The 19,891-nt window shown below is 30.7% G+C and overlaps 1 protein-coding gene across 6 annotated transcripts in view; it reads left to right on the plus strand.

The window, feature by feature from the left end:
• The window catches only part of AlaRS (alanine--tRNA ligase, cytoplasmic), a 75,963-nt gene that overhangs the window by 48,540 nt on the left and 7,532 nt on the right, over nt 1-19,891 (plus strand). For all 6 annotated transcript variants that reach the window (XM_075355642.1, XM_075355644.1, XM_075355638.1 and 3 more), the window contains exons 13-17: nt 4,924-5,178; nt 9,351-9,604; nt 9,800-9,908; nt 13,064-13,216; nt 16,321-16,491. In XM_075355642.1, the coding sequence (XP_075211757.1) occupies nt 4,924-5,178; nt 9,351-9,604; nt 9,800-9,908; nt 13,064-13,216; nt 16,321-16,491 (942 nt within the window). The remainder of the gene's footprint in view (nt 1-4,923; nt 5,179-9,350; nt 9,605-9,799; nt 9,909-13,063; nt 13,217-16,320; nt 16,492-19,891) is intronic.

Genomic DNA, 19,891 nt, shown 5'->3' on the forward strand with positions numbered 1-19,891 from the left:
CAGATTGGAACGGATACCGTAAAGCATTCCAATCTCAGTATGACGATGGAGCGAACACCCTCGACCAATATTCTTCTTTTACGTCCATGATACTTAAAAATGCCAACAGATATATCCCACAAACATCGGGTAATCCTAGACGTCCTTTCGTTCCATGGTGGAACGATGAATGCAAAAATGCTATTAGGAATCGATGGCAGGCACTACGTAAATTTAATCGTAGGCCTACAACAGAACATCTAAATTTATACCGGAGGGCTAGAGCGGTGTGCCGTCGAGTATTCTTGGACGCTAAGAGGAATTCATGGACGAAATACGTGAGCACTATCTCACGCACTACTTCCACGTCTACTGTATGGAAGAAAATTCGTGCAATCTTCGGATCACCGAAACAATCTATTCTTGGTCTTATTGATGAAGGAGAACTCCTTTCATCATCCTCGAAAGTGGCAAATAGTCTAGCAAAATCTTTCCGCTCGGTGTCTCTCACCTCATCATATAATAATGATTTTCAACGGTACAAGATACAAATAGAAGTATTATCGTTAAACATTGGTGATTCGGTTGGTGAATTAAACACTCCATTCGTATTTAAAGAATTGTTACATGCACTTAAAAATTCCCTGGACCGGACAACATTCGCCTTTCCATGCTTTCACGCCTTCCTAATTCAGCACTACAACAACTTTTGAATATTTTCAACGGTTTATTTTCCGAACAAGTCTTCCCACCCGGCTGGTCAGAAGCAGTTATTATACCAGTACTAAAACCTGGTAAAGACCAGACGAACCCCTCAAGCTATCGCCCTATATCATTAACAAGCGTTTTGTGTAAAATAATGGAGAGAATGGTAAACCGCAGACTTACATGGTACTTGGAGAAACATGGCTTTCTATCTCCAGAACAGTGTGGTTTTCGACAAGGACGATCTTCTATTGACCATTTAGTGTCACTGGAAACAGCCATACAAAACGCTTTCCTAAATCGGCAGCACCTCGTCGCTATCTTCTTCGATATAAAAAAGGCGTATGACACAGCCTGGCGACGTGGTATTCTTAACACTCTCAAAAAATGGGGAATCAAGGGCAATATGCTTGCTTTTATCCGGGGATTCTTAAATCACCGAACGGCTCGTGTTCGTGTGGATGATTCGCTCTCAGATAGTGTCATCTTGGAGAATGGAGTGCCCCAAGGTAGTGTATTAAGTGCCACCTTATTTTCTGTAGCCATAAACGATATTACCAAATGTGTTCAGGCTCCTGTCTCATGCTCTCTATTTGCTGACGACTTTGCTATCTACATTGCAAGCCGTTCGACACCTACAGCAGAGAGACTACTGCAGAACACTATATCTCACCTTGAAGCTTGGTCCAGGATTACTGGTTTCACATTTTCATCCGAAAAAACAAAATGTGTAGTTTTTTCTCGGCTACGAAACCCTTCTATTCCGCAAATTTTTCTGAACGGAGAGACTATTACTATCTCTACTTACGTCAAGTTTTTAGGTTTATTTTTTGATAGCCGTCTTACTTGGGTCAAACATTTAAAAGAATTGAAAACAAAATGTTCCAAAATTCTAGATATGATGCGAGTCCTTACTAACACCAACTGGGGAGCCGATAGATCAAGTATGATACGTTTTTACTATTCCTTTGTTCGCTCCCGTTTAGATTATGGTTGTGTCGCCTACTCTTCAGCTCGTCAAACCGTGCTTAAAATGCTGGATAGTGTACATCATGCTTTCCTTCGGCTTGCCACAGGCGCGTTTAGATCAAGTCCTGTCGCAAGCTTACTTGTAGACTGTGGTGAACCATCACTTTGGGATAGACGAGACCAACTCTTATTATCTTATTTTGCTCGTCTCAGAGGACAGCCAAATCACCCGGTTCTTGAGTCAGTCTTTAAAAATCCTAATCTAGGAAAGTATGAGGATCATCCACGTCGTACTGCACCTGTAGGTGTCCGTACCTGGCGTCTGCTGCAGCATATAAATGTTGACACACCGTCATTCTTTCCTATGTACCCTTGCTCATATCCTCCATGGAGAATAAACCTCATAAATTTTAATTTTGACCTGACTACATATAATAAACAATCAACACCATCAATTGTCTTTCAGCAGATGTTTCAGTGTGTTCTCTCCAAGACGAAACCAGACGCGGTTGTATACACTGATGGATCGAAACAAAACGATACAGTTGGGTGTGCTTTTGTTGTCAATGAGAGAACTTATATGTTTGGTCTCCCCGGTATTACGAGTGTGTTTACCGCTGAACTATACGCTATAAATAAGGCTCTAAACATCATTAACCCTAAATATAGAAAAATTCTTATTTGCAGTGACTCGTGTAGTGCTCTCCACGCCTTAAAAAATTTTTATTCTAAACATCCTATCGTCATTGAAATTTATAACGCAATCGCTGAGTTGAATAATCGCAACACAGAATTAAGTTTTTGCTGGGTCCCTAGCCACGTAGGGATTCCAGGTAATGAACATGCAGATTCTGCTGCCAAAGAAGCATGTAATCAGCCTCCTTTCACCAACCGAATTGCTACCTCTGATTTTATTAATTGTGTAAAACAATCACTGAGAGCGTGGTGGCAAGGTGACTGGACGGCTACCGCTGATAATAAACTCAGACAGATTAAAGATTCTGTGTTACCATGGGACACCTCATACAGAAAAACTCGGCGTGAGGAAGTAGTCCTTTGTCGATTGCGGATAGGACACACGAGGATCACACACGATTACCTGATGATAAGAGGACAAGCACCCCTATGCGCACGATGCAACTGCACCATGACTGTGCACCATATACTCGTGGATTGCATATGTTATGTGGCGTTGCGTCGTAAATTTAACCTACCCAGAAACATCCGTGGTGTCTTGTGCAATGATAATGAAATTTTAACCCGGTTGTTTTTATTTCTTCGAAGTGCTGGGTTAATGCAAAAAATTTAATATCGTTGCGTATATTTTTTAATGCTAGAAGAGTTTTTAAATAAGTTCCTTTTTTCTGAGTTTTTTATTTTTTTTTTTATTTTTTATTTTTTTTTTTTATCCGATTAGGAGCCTTTTACACTCCTTATCGGAATTTGTTAAATTTTATATAGTTATTTTTTATTTATTTATTTTTTTATTTTTAATATTTTAAAGACTGTCTGTGATATTAGTTGGAAGATTTTAGTAATGTTAGTTTTATGTTTTATTTCAACTTTTTAATTTTTATTTTTAACCTAGTTTTAATTATATAATTTGTGTTAGTTCTAAGTTTTATTTCATTTTGTTGTTTTAATTTTAAGTTTTATATTAGATCTTTTATGGTTTTTAGTTTTTTTTTTTTTTAGTCTTTTGTTATCCAAGAATGGGCCCTTTACACCCATCTTGGACTTTGTAAAATTCTATTTACTTTGATCTTATATTAGTTTTTATCTTCGATATTAGTTGTAAGTTTTATTCATCATTTAGAATAGTTTTAAAACATTTAATTTTCTATATAAAAAAAGGATCCGGGCGATGATAACGCACAAGCGTTTTTCGCCCTCAAAAAAAAAAAAAAAAAAAAAAAAATCTATCACCCAAGTTTAAACAGAGTATCCCCATCTGAATAAATAGAGCATCACTTTACATACTTCTTCCTTGGTCACATACCTTCTTTGGTGTAGATAGATTAGAGCACTCATTTTAAATTAAGTTACTATCATTAATAGTGTTAAATTGAACCAGCATACATGACTATTTGAGGTTATGGGTAATAACAGAGAAATCAGTGTTACCCGTCTTCTTATCTTGAAAATAGAAGTATCTCTGCTGTTTTACTTTCGATCATATGTAAACTATTTATTGTCTACTGATTCTTTGACTTTTATAGCGAGATAAATCATACTATGATTTATTTTTGATCATGTAATAAAACTGTAAAAATATTGGTTTTGTATTTAGTATGTATTAAATTCAGACATAAGGTTTTTGTAACAATTATCATTTCCTGCCATCTGAACATTATCACTTTATTTGAAGAAGTGCACTAATATTATTATATGAATACTATTTTCAGAGGCTAATGTAAAAGTTTATCATGCAGAATTGTCTTATGTCTTGAAGTTCTATTCCTGAGTATTATCCTCATTTTCACTGTCATTCCTCCCTTATTGCAAGCTTCAGCAAAATCTTCTAAAAGAAGTAAGTAATTAGATTTGGTTTTTATTTTTGTTTATTTCTGGGTCCTGGGAAAATTGCTAGACTACTCTTACAGGTGTAGTGTCTTTTCTCACCCCTTTTTTTATCCTTGATACCCATTATTGGTTGTGCAGATATAAGTTTGACCCTGCTAGATCCCCGTGTTGAGAATGTCAGGACTTTGATATTACAGCTAGTGAGTGCATGTTTGGTGTAATGTGATAAGGGGCTGAGCATGTAGATCACAGGAATTCTTTTTTTCTAATCAGTAGAGCTACTTACTATGAAACAAGAGTGCAGCCAGCTGATTATGCAAATGCATAATGAAGTCTCTTACAAGTAGAGCTTGGTTTCCTTAAAAAATACACTTTTTATGTTCTGCTATACTGACTTTAATATTCAATACTATTAGATTGACTTTGCACTCATTACTTAAATAAAAAATTTCAGTCAGCTTGAGACAGATTCAAGATGATAAACTCAGGATTAGAATGTTGTTTCAGCTCTATAACTAAGGGCTATTCTAAACAATATATGCATTATGGTTTTCTCATCACAAATTAATTTAGTAATCTCTTGAATTTCTTTCAAGAGAGTATTTTGAAGTTCACGTTTCCATAACACATTCTGGTTAATTGAAATGGTACGTATGTAGTGCTGTTAAATTACTTTTTATTAAATGTTATAATTCTGTAATTAATTATATATATATATATATATATATTTATCATTGTGTTTTGCAGTCTGTAGAAGTTAAAGTTAAAAATGTTCAAGTTAGAGGTGGCTATGTATTACATATTGGTTGTGTAGAAGGCACATTAAGGGTAGATGATGAAGTGAATTTGCAGATTGATGAAGAGCGTAGACGACTAGTAATGAGCAACCATACTGGTACTCATGCCCTTAATCATACTTTACGCTGCGTTATGGGTCCTGAATCTGATCAGCGTGGGTCACTAGTTGCTCCAGATAGACTTAGATTTGATTTTGCTTCAAAGGTAAAATTTAATTTTATAATTAAAGATAGATGCATATTTTTTTCAGAATGACTAATATTCCAGTTGCTTTTTTAAATTGGTTATCAATATAACGTCTTATTTAAATATAGTTCTTTGAGATTATTCAAGAACTATATAAATAAACTTTTACCACATATTCTGTTTTACCCACTAGATGAGGTGTGAAATGTATTTTTTCTACAACCAAAAAAGTATTATGTTGTTATCAGTTTTGTGAATACAAGAAAAATTAAATTAGTACTATTTCACAACATTGCATGAATAAACTGAAAAGAAAATATATTAACAGTTAGATGTTGTTTAATTCACTCCATTGTATTCTTACAGTAATGGCAGTTACTTCACTAAGAATCTATTTTGTTTTATTTAATCCTTAGAGCCTCATGATAATGATATATCGTACATGAATGCTTGTGCTAAAAGTCTCACCCGTACGATATATCGGTATGTAGTTTATATGTTCATATATTTCTTTACGTTACTGCTAGATTGCTCATATAGTATCTTTTCTTAAAGCTTACAATTCGTAGATATCGATTTCAAAATTCCGATAATCTCTGATGTAAACAGAAGTTTGTTCCGTGCAATTATGGTTATGTTTTGATTACTCCACGCATTTATAAGGAATTTTTTATAGGTATTATAATATTATTTTATGAAATTAGAGTTTCAATTATAGTGTTAGTTGTAGTTTTAGTTACCGTGATCCGTAAAATTTCAGATTTATTCGTTAGTTCGGTGTTTTTTTTTCTACAATGTCCGGGCGTTGTAGACGTATTACCAATGCAGAAATTAATAACTTTTTTGTTGATGGTACTGATAGCGATTTCGAATTATCTAGTGACAGTAGGGCTGAAGAAGATGATGAATTAATCACAAGTGATAGTGATGGGGATTCAGAAGAAGATGAAGCATACAGAAACATCATTGAACCGGAAGATAATGTCCTTCTTCCACATCAATTTTTGGAACTTTCCGGCCCAAAACATATGCCTAATCCAGGTTCCACACCTATAATTTATTTTTATTTATTATTTACACTTAATTTATTTGAACTGATGGTGAAAGAAACCAATAGATCAGCCAATCAATATTTAAATGCAAATAGAAATAGGCTGTCTGAACCATACTGAAAATGGAAAAATATTACCATTTCTGAAATGAAAGGTTTTATAGCTTGCATACTGAATATGGGGATAATTAGAAAGATTAGAGTTACTGGAGTAAAGTATCATCACAGGCAACCCCTTGGTTTGGTAAACTGTTTTCGGCGCACCATTTTAGAATTATTTTGAAATATCAAAGCATAAATGTTACCACAAAAATTTCAATAACTCTGTAAATAATATGAATTTTTAAGTGAAATTTTTTTTATTTTGTTCAGAAATAAGATTACTTTTTAGAAACAGTGATAAATTAGATATAAATAGCAAGGATTGTTTTCAAATAAAGAACAAATTCAGTATTTTTTTTTTTTTTAATGAAAAAAAGTTTAATTTTATTTTTTAAATAATTAATCAAGGGTGTAACACAATTTTGGATTGCAGCACCACAATCTACATAGTTTATTGAATAATTACAATTTTTTTCATAATTTTATCGTGTATATTGTTATTTCTGTGGCATTTCTACCAAACATCTACTTTTTCTGAAACACGTGCTTGGGGCTTTTAACTAGTACTTACAAAATAGGCTTGAGGCCGAAAGGGTTAATAGAAAAAATTAAATATTTTTGCTTATTAACTACTTTTTTCCAGGCATTGTACTATAACGTTCCCTAAATTTTATTTCTATGCTCATATTCATTAACTATATGAGTTTTAATTTTCCTTATCATCTCTAATAAACAGTTTACTGTTTAAAGACGTTAAATATTTTATTCTTAATAAAACATTTAATGAATTCTAACCAAACTTATTTGACTCTGTATTATTAATTTTTTACTATTTTGTTATAATATACTATGTAATTTCTAAAGACTTATAGTTACAGTATTTATTCTTTATTATTTCTCTGTGTGATAGATAAAATTTAATATTTGTGGTGCTAAGCTTATTGAAAATTATACAACAATTTATTATTGAATGTTCATGGAATTTATGAAATTTATAATTTTAAGGATTGACAGAAATGGTGATACTCGGGTATAGATTATTGTGTTTTACTGGACATTTACTGTCTATTTTTTAAGTGGTATTTCATTCTTATGTTTGGGATAATTTAATGGAACTTACTTAGCCTACTAGGATTTGAGACTACGTTCTTCCAGATGAAAATGTTCCTGACATTTCTTTGGTAACCAAAATACGTAGTCAAAAGTGCTACTGTGTGCATTAGCAATGTTTTAAATTGCATTCTCTCCAACATTCTCTTGCCTTGTTAGAAATTGGTGTATTCTTGGTCAGTGTTAAATCAAATAATCATATAAAAGCTTTCCTAAGTAAGAAACAAATTGTAAAAGATTTGGACCTAATGTTAAGATTCTCTGATTACTAATTGATTGAATTAACAGTTGCTAATTGTTTAACTTAACTGTCATCATTCAGATACATCCTCAGTATTGATACTGAGTATGATTACTATCTAATATACTACAGTATAATACAGTATAATACTACAGTATTGATACTATCTAATGAATATTACTGCCTAATTTCCTGTTCTGCAGTAAGTGTTTCAAGACATCTACTTCTTGGTATCTACTAACTTGGCATCTCTTAGTCTTTCCTTCAATAAAAATGATTGAAGACCCTTCCATTGATAAGTACTCTGTTTTAACACTGTTATTTTCAGTTCCCATCCTTCAAAATACTACTTCAGTTTTTGGATCTTAAACATTTTATCCAGTTCATTGTCTGCTATCACTGTTTGTTCATCTACAAATAGTAATTTGCAGAAAGTAGAGAGTATTCTCATGATTGAATAGCATCTGATCCATTCCTTTAGCATCTAAAAGCAAAGGGAGAGCAATATCATCTCTCTTTTAAGCCCTCAGTTGGTTGGAAAGGGTCTGCTGTCAAAACTAATGTTTTTGCTGAATATTTAGTATTCTTTTATGGATGGTGAAAAGCCTCTACACATTCTCTTTTTGTATTGCCGTTTCCCAACTATTCAAACAATTTTTGTAATGGCCCTTAAATACGGTTTCTCCAAATCCACTTGCCAGCATCTTATTTACTTCACCAACATTTTAATGTATGAAATGCCCAGCTTAGCAAATTAAGTTGCAATTTGAATTATATATTTCTTTGTTATTTTGAAAAAAAAAAGTACAGTCAAATATCTGTTTCTCTTATATATCTGATTGTGGAACCACCTATTTTGTTGGTTTTACAAAAGCTGGAACATCGTAGGGAGAATAGGCTTAAAAATGGTAGAAGGGTGTGAAGTAAGTATAATTATCAGCTACTGAAGCACTTTTATAAAGTTATCTATGATTCTAATAACAGTTCAGTTATACCCAGGTTAGTATACACTGGGTGAATTTCATTTTGGATTGCTTACTGCTGACATTTTGCGGTTAATGATTATAGAAACACTTATAAAAAATATTTTGAATAAACTTATCTTATAATATAATTAATACACTTATAATGCAGAAGTGTTTTATCTATAAAAATTGTCTTTTTCTAACTTCATGCATTGTGCATGTATCTTCTTGTGCTACCCTAGTTATTCCATCAAAATAATTTAATGATTCTGTTGGAGATTGTTTATAGTTTAAGAAATAAAATAACTTATTCAGTTTGAGAAGTAAGCTTCCTTATTTATTGATTGGTTTTTTGTTGATTTGGTTACAGTTCATTGTTTTACAGATTAAATTAATATTCTAAATAATTCTGTAAATGATTTATAAAAAAAAAAAAAGTTTAAAATGATCATGTTCTGAAATAAAAAAAGTTACATCTGATCATTAAACATTTTAGAAATTAGTGATCTTTAGAGAAAAAAATTCTGCCTGTTATGATGAACAACTCTTGAATAAAATGCAATGATGATTGACCTCCCCCTTTGGCGATATGAAAAAAAAATATATGTATAAAACGATGATCACTCATTATTTGTTAAGCAAATTCTTTTAATAGAAATTATATATTTTTTGCTTGAAATTATATGATTTCATTTTTAAAAATATTTATTCAATGTGTTAGGTCCCAATGACTACTGATCAGATTAAAGAACTGGAATTAATTACACGAGAAATGATAAAAAAGAATGAACCCGTATATGCAAAACAATCAAGTCTTGCTGTTGCTAAGAAAATAAATGGTTTAAGAGCAATGTTTGACGAAACCTATCCTGACCCTGTTCGTGTTGTCTGTATCGGTGTACCTATTGAAGAATTAGAAAATGATCCGTCTGGTCCGGCTGGATTGAAGACATCTGTAGAGTTTTGTGGTGGCACGTGAGTTATATTTTTGTCTTTATTGTTCATTTTTCTCTTTTTTTCAGCTAAATTTGAATGGAAATATATAAAACTGTTATTAAAGTAACGTAATTAATTTGGCCTTCAGCCCTATTATGTAGAAAGTTTTGTGTAAGAAAATGATAAAAAAAAGATTGTGTATTAAAAATATAATTTATGGAATAATTGTTACAGACATCTTCATAGATCTGGTCACATTGGAGATTTTGTTGTCGCTAGTGAAGATTCTATTGCTAAAGGAATCAGAAGGATAGTTGCTCTTACTGGTCCGGAAGCAACTAAGGTAAATATGGAAAAAGTTTACCTTACTTTTTAATACAATTTCTATTAGCTACTGTTGATGTCACTTTTATTAGGAGGAAATTGCAATTATAATGTATTGTTTTTTATTTGTTTTGACAGGTTTGTGGTAACCAAAGTATTTGCTTAACAGTTATGTAATTTAAAAGTGTTGTATATATATTTTTTTATTTCCAAGAGAAATACAACACATCAGGGATTTTTATTCTGATAGGTCATCGTTGTTTTTATTTTGTTATTTATTAAACTTTTCTTGATTTGATATTTATACAATTTTAAATTATTTTTTTTTTTTATTAAATAAATGTTCGTAAATAAAAATAATTAAATAACATTTTATAATTTTTAATAGTGCCTCTACCATGTTTGTTTTTTTCTTATATACTCATTTATGATTCTGCAGCAATTAACACTTAATGAATTTTGATTTTAAAAAGCCACCAAAGAATTGCTTAAAATATTAATATATTTATTATTATTATTACTTAAATCAGTCAGATCAATTTTAGATATTAGAAGAAAACAACAAATTTTGAAATTGGATACCACTTTATTCACTTGTCTGCAGAGACCTAAAACGTATTACAGTTAAAGCCACATGCATAGAAATAATTTGACTTAATTAATTGCTAAGCTTGTTTAAAAATGTTAAGCAATAAAAAACGATTATTTTGGATTTGGCTTTACTTCTTTATCAGATGGGTCCAAAATCTAACAGGTTACAACTTATGTAAACCAATATTTTTTTCAAGTTTGAGTTTTTAGTAATCTGCTTTTAATATATATATATAATAAAAACTAAAAACCAATTAATTATAATCTCCCTCTAAGTCTGATTGACTTAAAATGTTTAATAATGTAACCAGCTTGTACAGTACTATCACGTACCAAATTTAAGTTCCTACAATACCCTGCAAAAAATTGAAATTTTAAAATAGTTTTAAATATCCCATCCCTTGTTCGACTAAGCTCAAAATTTAATGTCATCAGTTATCCTTGTAGAGAAATATTTAAGCCAGATTTAAAGTTTTAACATTCAGCTATCTGAAAATATTTATCAAAATACTCATATAATAATATAAATAATTATATAGTTATAACTAATTATAATATATATATATATATTCCAATAAAAAAGGATTGTGCCTTGGTTTGTTGTATGTGCTCACATTTTTATTTTAGCTGCTATTGGCGCAGAGCAGACCACGTAGTGTGCCGGGCAACTGTGCGAAGCCTACTCTTTCCCGTTCCCTGTGCTCTTTATTTTGAATGAAGCGCTTCATGTGTTAAAAAATCACAACACAAGAAACAGTTAAATTTTACAGGCTAGAAGTAGTCCTGTTAAAAATTATAGACTTTTTTTATTTAATTTCTAAGCGTAGATTATTTTTATTTATAATTTATATGTGTATTCTTTATTTCTTTTATTAATGAATTATTTAAAAGTATGCTACAACAGACTGTGGGAAAGAAAGACTAAGAGGGCACAGGGAGCAGGAGAGAAGCTGGGTGGCTTTGGCTGCAGGAAGCTGCCTGGTGCATCATGTGGTCTGTTCTGTGCCAATAGCAACAGAGTAAAGAGCAGAAGCTGGCCCAGCAGCTAACACAACCTCACATGAACACACACAAGACTAAACAAAGAAGATGGCATCCCCAAGCCAATTCCCTGTTATCAATATTTCATTGTAAAAGTTTTTGTTGTTGTTAGAAAGCTAAACTCTTGAATGCTATTTAGTTATAATTGGCAAAAACATTTAAAAAAATCATTTGTAATTAAACATTTTCATGATGGCCCGCCTTTTTTCTAGTAGTATATTATAATTAGATAATTATATAAATCTTTGCGGAATTTTTTGTGGGCTTTTTTGTGTTTTTCAGTTAAGTGATTATGAAATGATGAGGTTTGGAAAAATCCCGTATCCAAAACTTTGATTGATCACTATACTTTCTCTCTGTAATATCTGCAGCAACTGTATAGTTATTACTGGGAAATAAAATATTGAAAAATTATTATTTAAAAAAAATATTGAAGAAATATCTTTGAATATCGTAAAAATTATAATTAAGTAATAACTAAAATAAAAATGGTTTAAAATTATATAATCTCAGCTTTTAAAAAATTTGTCAGTATTAAGAAATTCACTTTTAGTATGCTTAAAAATTAAAATTGATAAATATAAAAAGTTTATATTTATCTATAAACAATTGAAAACAAATTAAGGGGAAACAAATTGAAATATGAGGATTATATAGAAAGTTCCAGATGCTGCATATGCACAAAGTGGCAACTGTTGAGATGGGCAAGACATATTATCAGACTGAACTTACTTTCCAGGTTAGCCTCATATTAGGTATAATTTAAGTAAGCAAAGTATATATTTCTGATAAAGGATGTAGTATATATGTAATCTGTAGTCTTGGAGGACTTCATTGTCAGTTATTGGACTCTCATAGCTGAATCAAAGCCTACCACCACCCTCATCCTTTTGAAACATGTGATTTCCTCCTTCATTTAAGTGGGTTCTGCTGACTACAGTGGATTTTTGTCAGGTGTAAACCTAGTCTGTGGTTCACCATGAGCTACACAAGACAGATGAACAGAAAAAAGTGCCTAAAAGTTACATGAAAATTTCCATAAGATAAAAAATGATATGAAATTATCTGTATTTACTGATGAAACAATATGATAGACATTTTATAAAACTTATTAGAAAATGTTAACCATCAGAATATACTGTTAGAATAATTTATGGATGAAGGATTAATATTAAGTATTTTTATGTGATTATTATTGTTATGTACTCCCAAAGTGGATTCTTATTGATAAAAAATTTAAAATAAAGTAAAAAAAAATAAACTTAATAATTAAATGGAAGAAATTGATCAGAGTACAGGACTTTTTGCCCTGAATTCAAAGTAAGAATAATTATTATTTAAGTTATAAGATAAAATTATCATGAGTAATTAATGTTAAAAAATGTTTCTTAACTAACAAAACCAAGCGGCTGTACCCAAAATCATTAATTGAATTGATATTCTTCAGTTTCATCCTTTAAGTTACAAACCTCTGTTTGACTTAAACTGCTGGTTTTTTTTTTGTTTATAAAAATTTTCATTTTGTGTATTATTTTAATCCAGGCATTGAAGAAAGCAGAGTTACTTGAAAGGGAAGTAAAAGAAATTCATGAAATTGTTGAAAACACAAAAAATTCTGTGAGCAGTGATCTTTCAAAAAAAATTATAACATTGACCGAAGAAATCAATCGTGCGCTTATTTCATGCTGTAAAAAGGTACATTATTTGTTTGACCTAACTTCTTTTTTTTATTTTATGTATTATTTGCATGTCTTTTCATTCATCTGAAACACTTTGATCTTTGTCTTTCTTTACAATTTTCTGTTCTATTTTTTCATTATTAAATTTGGTAACTGTATTTGCCTTAGTAATAAAATGATAAATTCAACCAAGGAAATTGGGTTTTAATTTTTTTTGTCTATAGAGTTTAAACTTATGATTAATATAAACATATGATACACAGGCATATCAATTGTTTATGACTTATAGCACGATTTTGCCATACATTTTTTTTTTGCTTGTTTTGTGTAAAAGCTTACTCATTTTGCATTGTCATTACTTGCGGGAAAGTTACTTGTTAGACCAAGTGAGTAAAGAACTATGCTCGTACATAAATCAAAATTTCCTCTCATTTCAAACTGATATTTGACTCTCATAGATTAATTTTTTCTGTTTGTATGAATTTTATTTTGTGTTCTTATTTCATTCGATGACAAATCTAACAGCTATAAATTCTTTAACTGGTTGATAATGGTGTTAAGTAATATTTATTTTATTACGATTGAGATTTTGTTTGATTTATTTTTAGAAATGAAACAAATTCTTCTCCTACTCTTGTTGGGTTTTTTATTATCCATGTTTTATTGCTTATAAGTTTGTACAAAAAACTGGATATACTAACAGACATATTTTATGTATCTATTTGTCCATGATATTTTACTACTTGATCGATTCTTTGTAATTTTATTTGATGAATAACAACAATTCTTTAAATTCTTATACTTCGTATTGTATACTTTGGAATTATTGTATATTGTTTACTATTATATACGTATGCATATTATTATTATACGTTTATATTATATACAATAATACACATTATCTTATATTTTAGAATATGTAAAACAAATTATTAGGAATGTAGAATTTAGGGAGTATATTGAAATGAGACGACTGGCACTAAGTAGGAAATCTTGTTGAGCTGCATCAAGCCATTCAAATGACTGAAGACAAAAAAACAACATTGTATTATATTGTCTTAATGTTTCATTCATCATTATCTAAAATTTGTAATTTTTTTCATACATAACTTATTATCATCTGACATTCAGTTTATAAATCAGTCGCTTAAATCTTGAATAAAATTATTAGATATTGAATATAAATTTAATTAAGAAGTTAAAACAATTGATTTTTAAACAACAAACTGAACCAAATTTATTAAATATGTAATATTCAAAACTTCATAATGTTATCTTGTGTCTAATTGTTGTTCTTATGGCTACCTTCAGTTATTGCTACTGTTGTTTTCTTTCCAGCATCAGCTTGTGTTATTGCTGTTGCTATATTTATTTTAATAAAAATGTACATTTGCATTCATATTTTAGTGTTAAGAAGTGGTCCTTTTTTTGTGTATGTGTAGAATATCACGATGTTAACGTCGATAGATTTATGATTTGTATTTATTAGGTCGTTTGGGAATCTTGGCATTGTATTATGAAGGATTTTTTTAATGTTGGTTGTACATTGTTTTGAATGAAGCGGAATCCTGTTAATCAATGTAAAATACAGAGTGATTTTTTAGTCCTGTTACCCAATTTTAAATGTAATTTAAGAAAGGGACATTTAGGTGAAATAAAAAACTGTATTTGTTACTTACAAAAGAGATTTAATAAAACTCTATTACTTACATAATTGTTAAAGAATATGCTCAAAATGCCCACCCCTTGCGGTTATACACGCATGGACTCTTTTCAGCATATTAGCAAACCCTTTTTAAGAGTTGCATTGGAAATATTTGTGATTAAGTCTGTAATATTGACTAAGTTCATCAATAGTGTGAGGATTTTTTTTGAAGGCCTCGGACTTAATATAGCCCCACAAAAAGCAGTCAGGAGAAGTGAGGTCTGGGGACCTTGGAGGCCATAAGCCCTTGCTTATTATTCAATCGTCAAAGAACTCTTTCAGAAAATGCACGGTTTCTCGAGACGTGTGGCGTGTAGCGCCGTCTTGCTGAAACCAGCAATACCGCTCTTGAGGTTCCAGGAGGGACACAGATTGCTGCACAGTATTCCTGTATACTTCACCATTTACTGTCTGTTCGAAGAACATGACAGCTTTCTGTACACTCTACTATGACAAACCAACTTGCGTGGAAAGTTTTCGTAAACTTTTCTGTGGAGAATTGAGCAATCTTGTTTTCACATTCTCTAAAACATCATCTGTCAAGCGAGTCGGTCGACCACTACGTTTTCTGTCGCAAACACTACCTGTCTCTCGAAATCAGTTTGGTAGCCTAGAAATTGACATTTTTTCTGGCAGAGGAACACCTAACAAATCTAATTTGAAATGACTTTTACACTCGCATATGATTCCGTAGCAAAATATTGTTCAAGATTGAAAACTTGTTCTGTGGTTAAATACATTCTGTTCGTAACACGACTGGAAACGGCACAAAGGTTTACACAGCTATAAGTTGCATAAAGTAAAATAACGCGCGTGCGTTATTTTACTTTACTTAACTTTGTTTTAGTTATTTTATATTACTGAGATCTTTAAGTGATGATGCTCATTAATTTGTCATGCAATTGAAAGTAGACAGTTATCAAGATTGGGTGGTTCAGCGTTATGTGAAAATTATAGTGTCTGTCATTGCTGGTTCTGTATATAATGAAAGTTCATATTTGTTGTATTTGTGATGGTGAGGCCAAAATAATGTGTTGTCTTTTGCCCTTATATTCACTTCAATTTATGATATATTTTGTTTATTTGCATAGTTACTTTTCTTATTATTGTGTAGCGCATTAGTGACTGTAATCTGACATAAGCCTGTTGTTGCTTTGAAATAAATAATGTTTAGTATGTTCATTATTTATGACGGGATGATTTAAACAGGAAGCTTTGGTCTAAATTCCAGTAATTAAATAAAAAAAATAAACGATTATTGTTATAAAGCTCTCTACAAACAATCATTTAATAACAGTATCTTAGAAGTGGTCTTAGTGTAAATTTTAATCATTTACTTTGGATTTGAGTATTTTAGTGTTATTAATTGTTGAATGATTTTATAATTTAAAATAGAATATTAATACTGTTTGCAGGATGAACTAAGAAATAACTTGAGAAACTTAAAGAAGCAGTTAGATGATAAAGACCGTTTAGCAAAAGCTGCCCAAGCCCATTCTGTAGTGGATGAAGCTAGAGCCTTAACAGCTGAAAAAAAGAATGCGCCAGTTCTTGTTGCTGAACTTAAAGCCGATTCGAATATTAGGGTACTTATTAATTTTCTTTTATAAATATACTTATGGTTTTATTTGTTAATTTTTACTTAAATTCTAAACTTCTTATTGAATTACAGGTGTGAATATTGGTTTTAATGTTTTTGTTTTACAGATGATTTTTTAATGTTTATATAAACAAAAAATTTATGAAGCCATTTAGAGATTATCTGGTATTTATTAGATTCTAAATAAAATCTTTGCTGTGCATTTAATGTACTGTATATTTGAGAATGTAATGAAAATTATGATATCATTTACTAATGTATTTATATTTAAATCATATCCATATGATTTATGTGCATATGTTATTGGGTGCCATTACCAAAAAACTTGAACAGGATTGAGCAACAGCAACAAGTTGTTGCAGAAACTGAAAGACATTACAAAGACAACAATCACTTTTTGGCAGGCATGCTAAGGATAATGAGCTGTAAAGGAAATTCTCATTACCTATTTCATTGAGCTAAATGTATGGTTTTATATCAGCATGCAGATGATGAATAGCATACTACGGGTAGTGCTGAATAGCCTTATCTTTTATTCAGATACTTGTGTAATTAATGTCATTACTCTCAGAGAAAGCAACTTTGATTAGCGTCTGATGTTCTTTAGGTGCTGTATAAGTGTGACGACAAATTGGTGTATCCCTTTCATCAAGTTATAGTGCACTATCTTTCCAGTGAAAGGAATAAAAATGTGCAAGAGGAAGTGAAATGGGTTTTTATTAGAATGACAATAAAATAAAAGTATAATTTTTTATCTGTATTGGTTTGTTTATGATTTTTCATTGAAACAAGCTTTTTTAACAAACTTTTTATAGTGAAACTGAATAACTTAACTGCCTTCTTGCATGTTCTGGAAAAGTAGATTCCCGTACTGAACATCCAGTAAAATACAATACATCCAGTTACAATACGTGTCGATGTTGCTTATTACAGGAACTCTTTTTTATGTACTTTTCTTACAGTTCATTCTATTAAGACAGATAAGGTATGATAAAAAAATAAAGAGAATTTTAATTTTTATCTAAAAGAATTTACATTCTTTTATATTAATATTGTTCTCTTGAAAGTAGTCTGCCAGAGGTGCGACACTGTATGTCAGCATTTCTTCAAATCCTTAAAAATATCTCTGGAAAAACATTTTTGGTATAGCTATAAGTTCACTTCGCAATTTTTTTCTTTATTTCATCTATCATCACAAATCATTGTCCATAATTTTCTCTTAATCGGTAGGAACAAGGTAGGGTGCCACTACTAGAGAATATGTAGGCTGGTAGCATCAGTATGTTTTTTTCTTTTCTAAATAATAGTGAAGAATGAGCTGGAGCATTATTGTGGTGAAAAATCCAAGAAATATTTTTCCCACCACTTGGATCATTCTCTTTGGATTGTCTCACATAAATGGTGTTAAAAACTAACAATAATATAGTTTATTGACCGTACAACCTTGTGGTAAGAAGGATAATGGACAACACCATTGTAATCAAATAAAAAACAGTGAGGAGAACCTTAGCATTTATGGAACTTGCAAGCTTTTCATTTATGGATTCTTCAGGAAGAATCCATAAATGATCCCATTGGGGAGATTGAACCTTCATTTCAATGTTGTAACCGTACATTCGCATTTCATCACCTGTAATGACACATTTGATTAATTTTGAATTATAACTGATGTCAGCCAACAATTATTCTACAGTGTTGCTTCTACTGAAAATTCAAAATCTCCGAACAGATTTTTTCTGCTAACTTATTTCATACCCAAAATGTCACTCATAATTTCTTCACATGAGCCATAAGAGATTCCCAACTCTTCTGCAACTTCTCTTATAGTGATTTGATGATTATTGATCTCAGTGTTCTTTATTTTGTTGATTTACTAGGATGTCCAACCCTTTTAACATCTTTATAGTCTTCTTGAAACCTTTTGTACCGCTCATAACCCTTGGTGTCGATGTAACATCGTCACCAAAAGTCTTCTATAAGACTTGGATGGTAAAGATTAGACTAAAATTATAGAATGGGATAAAGTTTACTGAACTGTATCGAACACAAAATTTAATGAAAATCATTTGTTCTGTCATTTTCAAAGAAAATAAATTATCATCTATAATAAAATGCTTTGTAAAAAAACTCTGCTGCCAAATTTCAACTACAGGTCTAATACGACTGAATTGATATTCATTATAGACAATGCTGCCATCACGTGGAAAAAAGACAAACTCAATCGAAAAGATCTAACAAGCTGAATTTAATTAGTTCTTATTTTTTAAACACACCTCATATTACCTGCACAAAGTCTTAACTATGTGTGGTTAATACAAGGTGTTTTAAAAAAATAACACCCATTTTTTTTAAGAATAAATTATTGCCACATAACAAATAATTTGACTAAAGAAACTGCATGTATCTTTTTCGGACTTATTTTGTCTATTATAGTAGCAAATTTATTTTAAAGGTTAGTGTAGTTTACCTACAGATGGTTCAGTCCTTATCAAGATGATAATCTACCCTGATCTGTAGCAATTTCATTTTAGATAGTTGTATATTTTTGGAGATGTATAATAAGGAAGTTTTAGCTTTAAAATTATCTATTTCACATAAATTTGTAAGAAAAATTCAAATGTTTTGTGTGACATTTTTATTTTGTATCTTTATTTTTAAATTAGCGAAGTGTATATTAAATAACTTATCTACTACCATACCTGCTATACATACTGTACCTGCTACCATCGAGATCCAGGAAACATGCATGCTTCTTTATTTTACTTGGCCCTTTTGTTGTTGTATACAAGTACACAATTTTTTTTACTGCATCTTTATTTTAAAAGGCACTTAACTGTTGATGCGTGAAAAATAGACCTTTTTCATTCTAACTCCAAAAATATATTTTATCTATAAATGACTGAAAAGAATTGGCTGTTATTGTTTAAAACAGATTAAACCTTTGAAAAGTTTTTAGATATTGACTTCTGTTAAAGTGTATGTATATTTTGAGCTATAGTGTTATGTTACCAGAAAAATTTTACATCATATTAGTAATTTGGTTAAATAAAAAATCATTCCATTATATGGTAGGTTACAAAAGAGCTTTTTTCACATTAAATGCATTCTTGTAGTTTTAAAATGAGTCCTTTTCTGTTTATTTCTGTCTATATTACAGGTGGTGCCAAACATTAGTTCAGAGCTACAAACACTCATATATTTGCATCAAACCATCTAATCATAATAATGTGCTTAATTTACTTTATCATTGGTTTAGTTAATATTAACAACTATATTCACAAAACAGACAGTACATTTATACAGAAAAAAATCAGTTTGTACGGTGTAAGAGGAATTTGCTTCTATAGGTTTGAATGTAAAAATTTATCTTCAAAAAAAATTATACC

Source organism: Lycorma delicatula, chromosome 2 (genome assembly GCF_047948215.1).
Source record: "Lycorma delicatula isolate Av1 chromosome 2, ASM4794821v1, whole genome shotgun sequence".
NCBI lineage: Eukaryota > Metazoa > Arthropoda > Insecta > Hemiptera > Fulgoridae > Lycorma > Lycorma delicatula.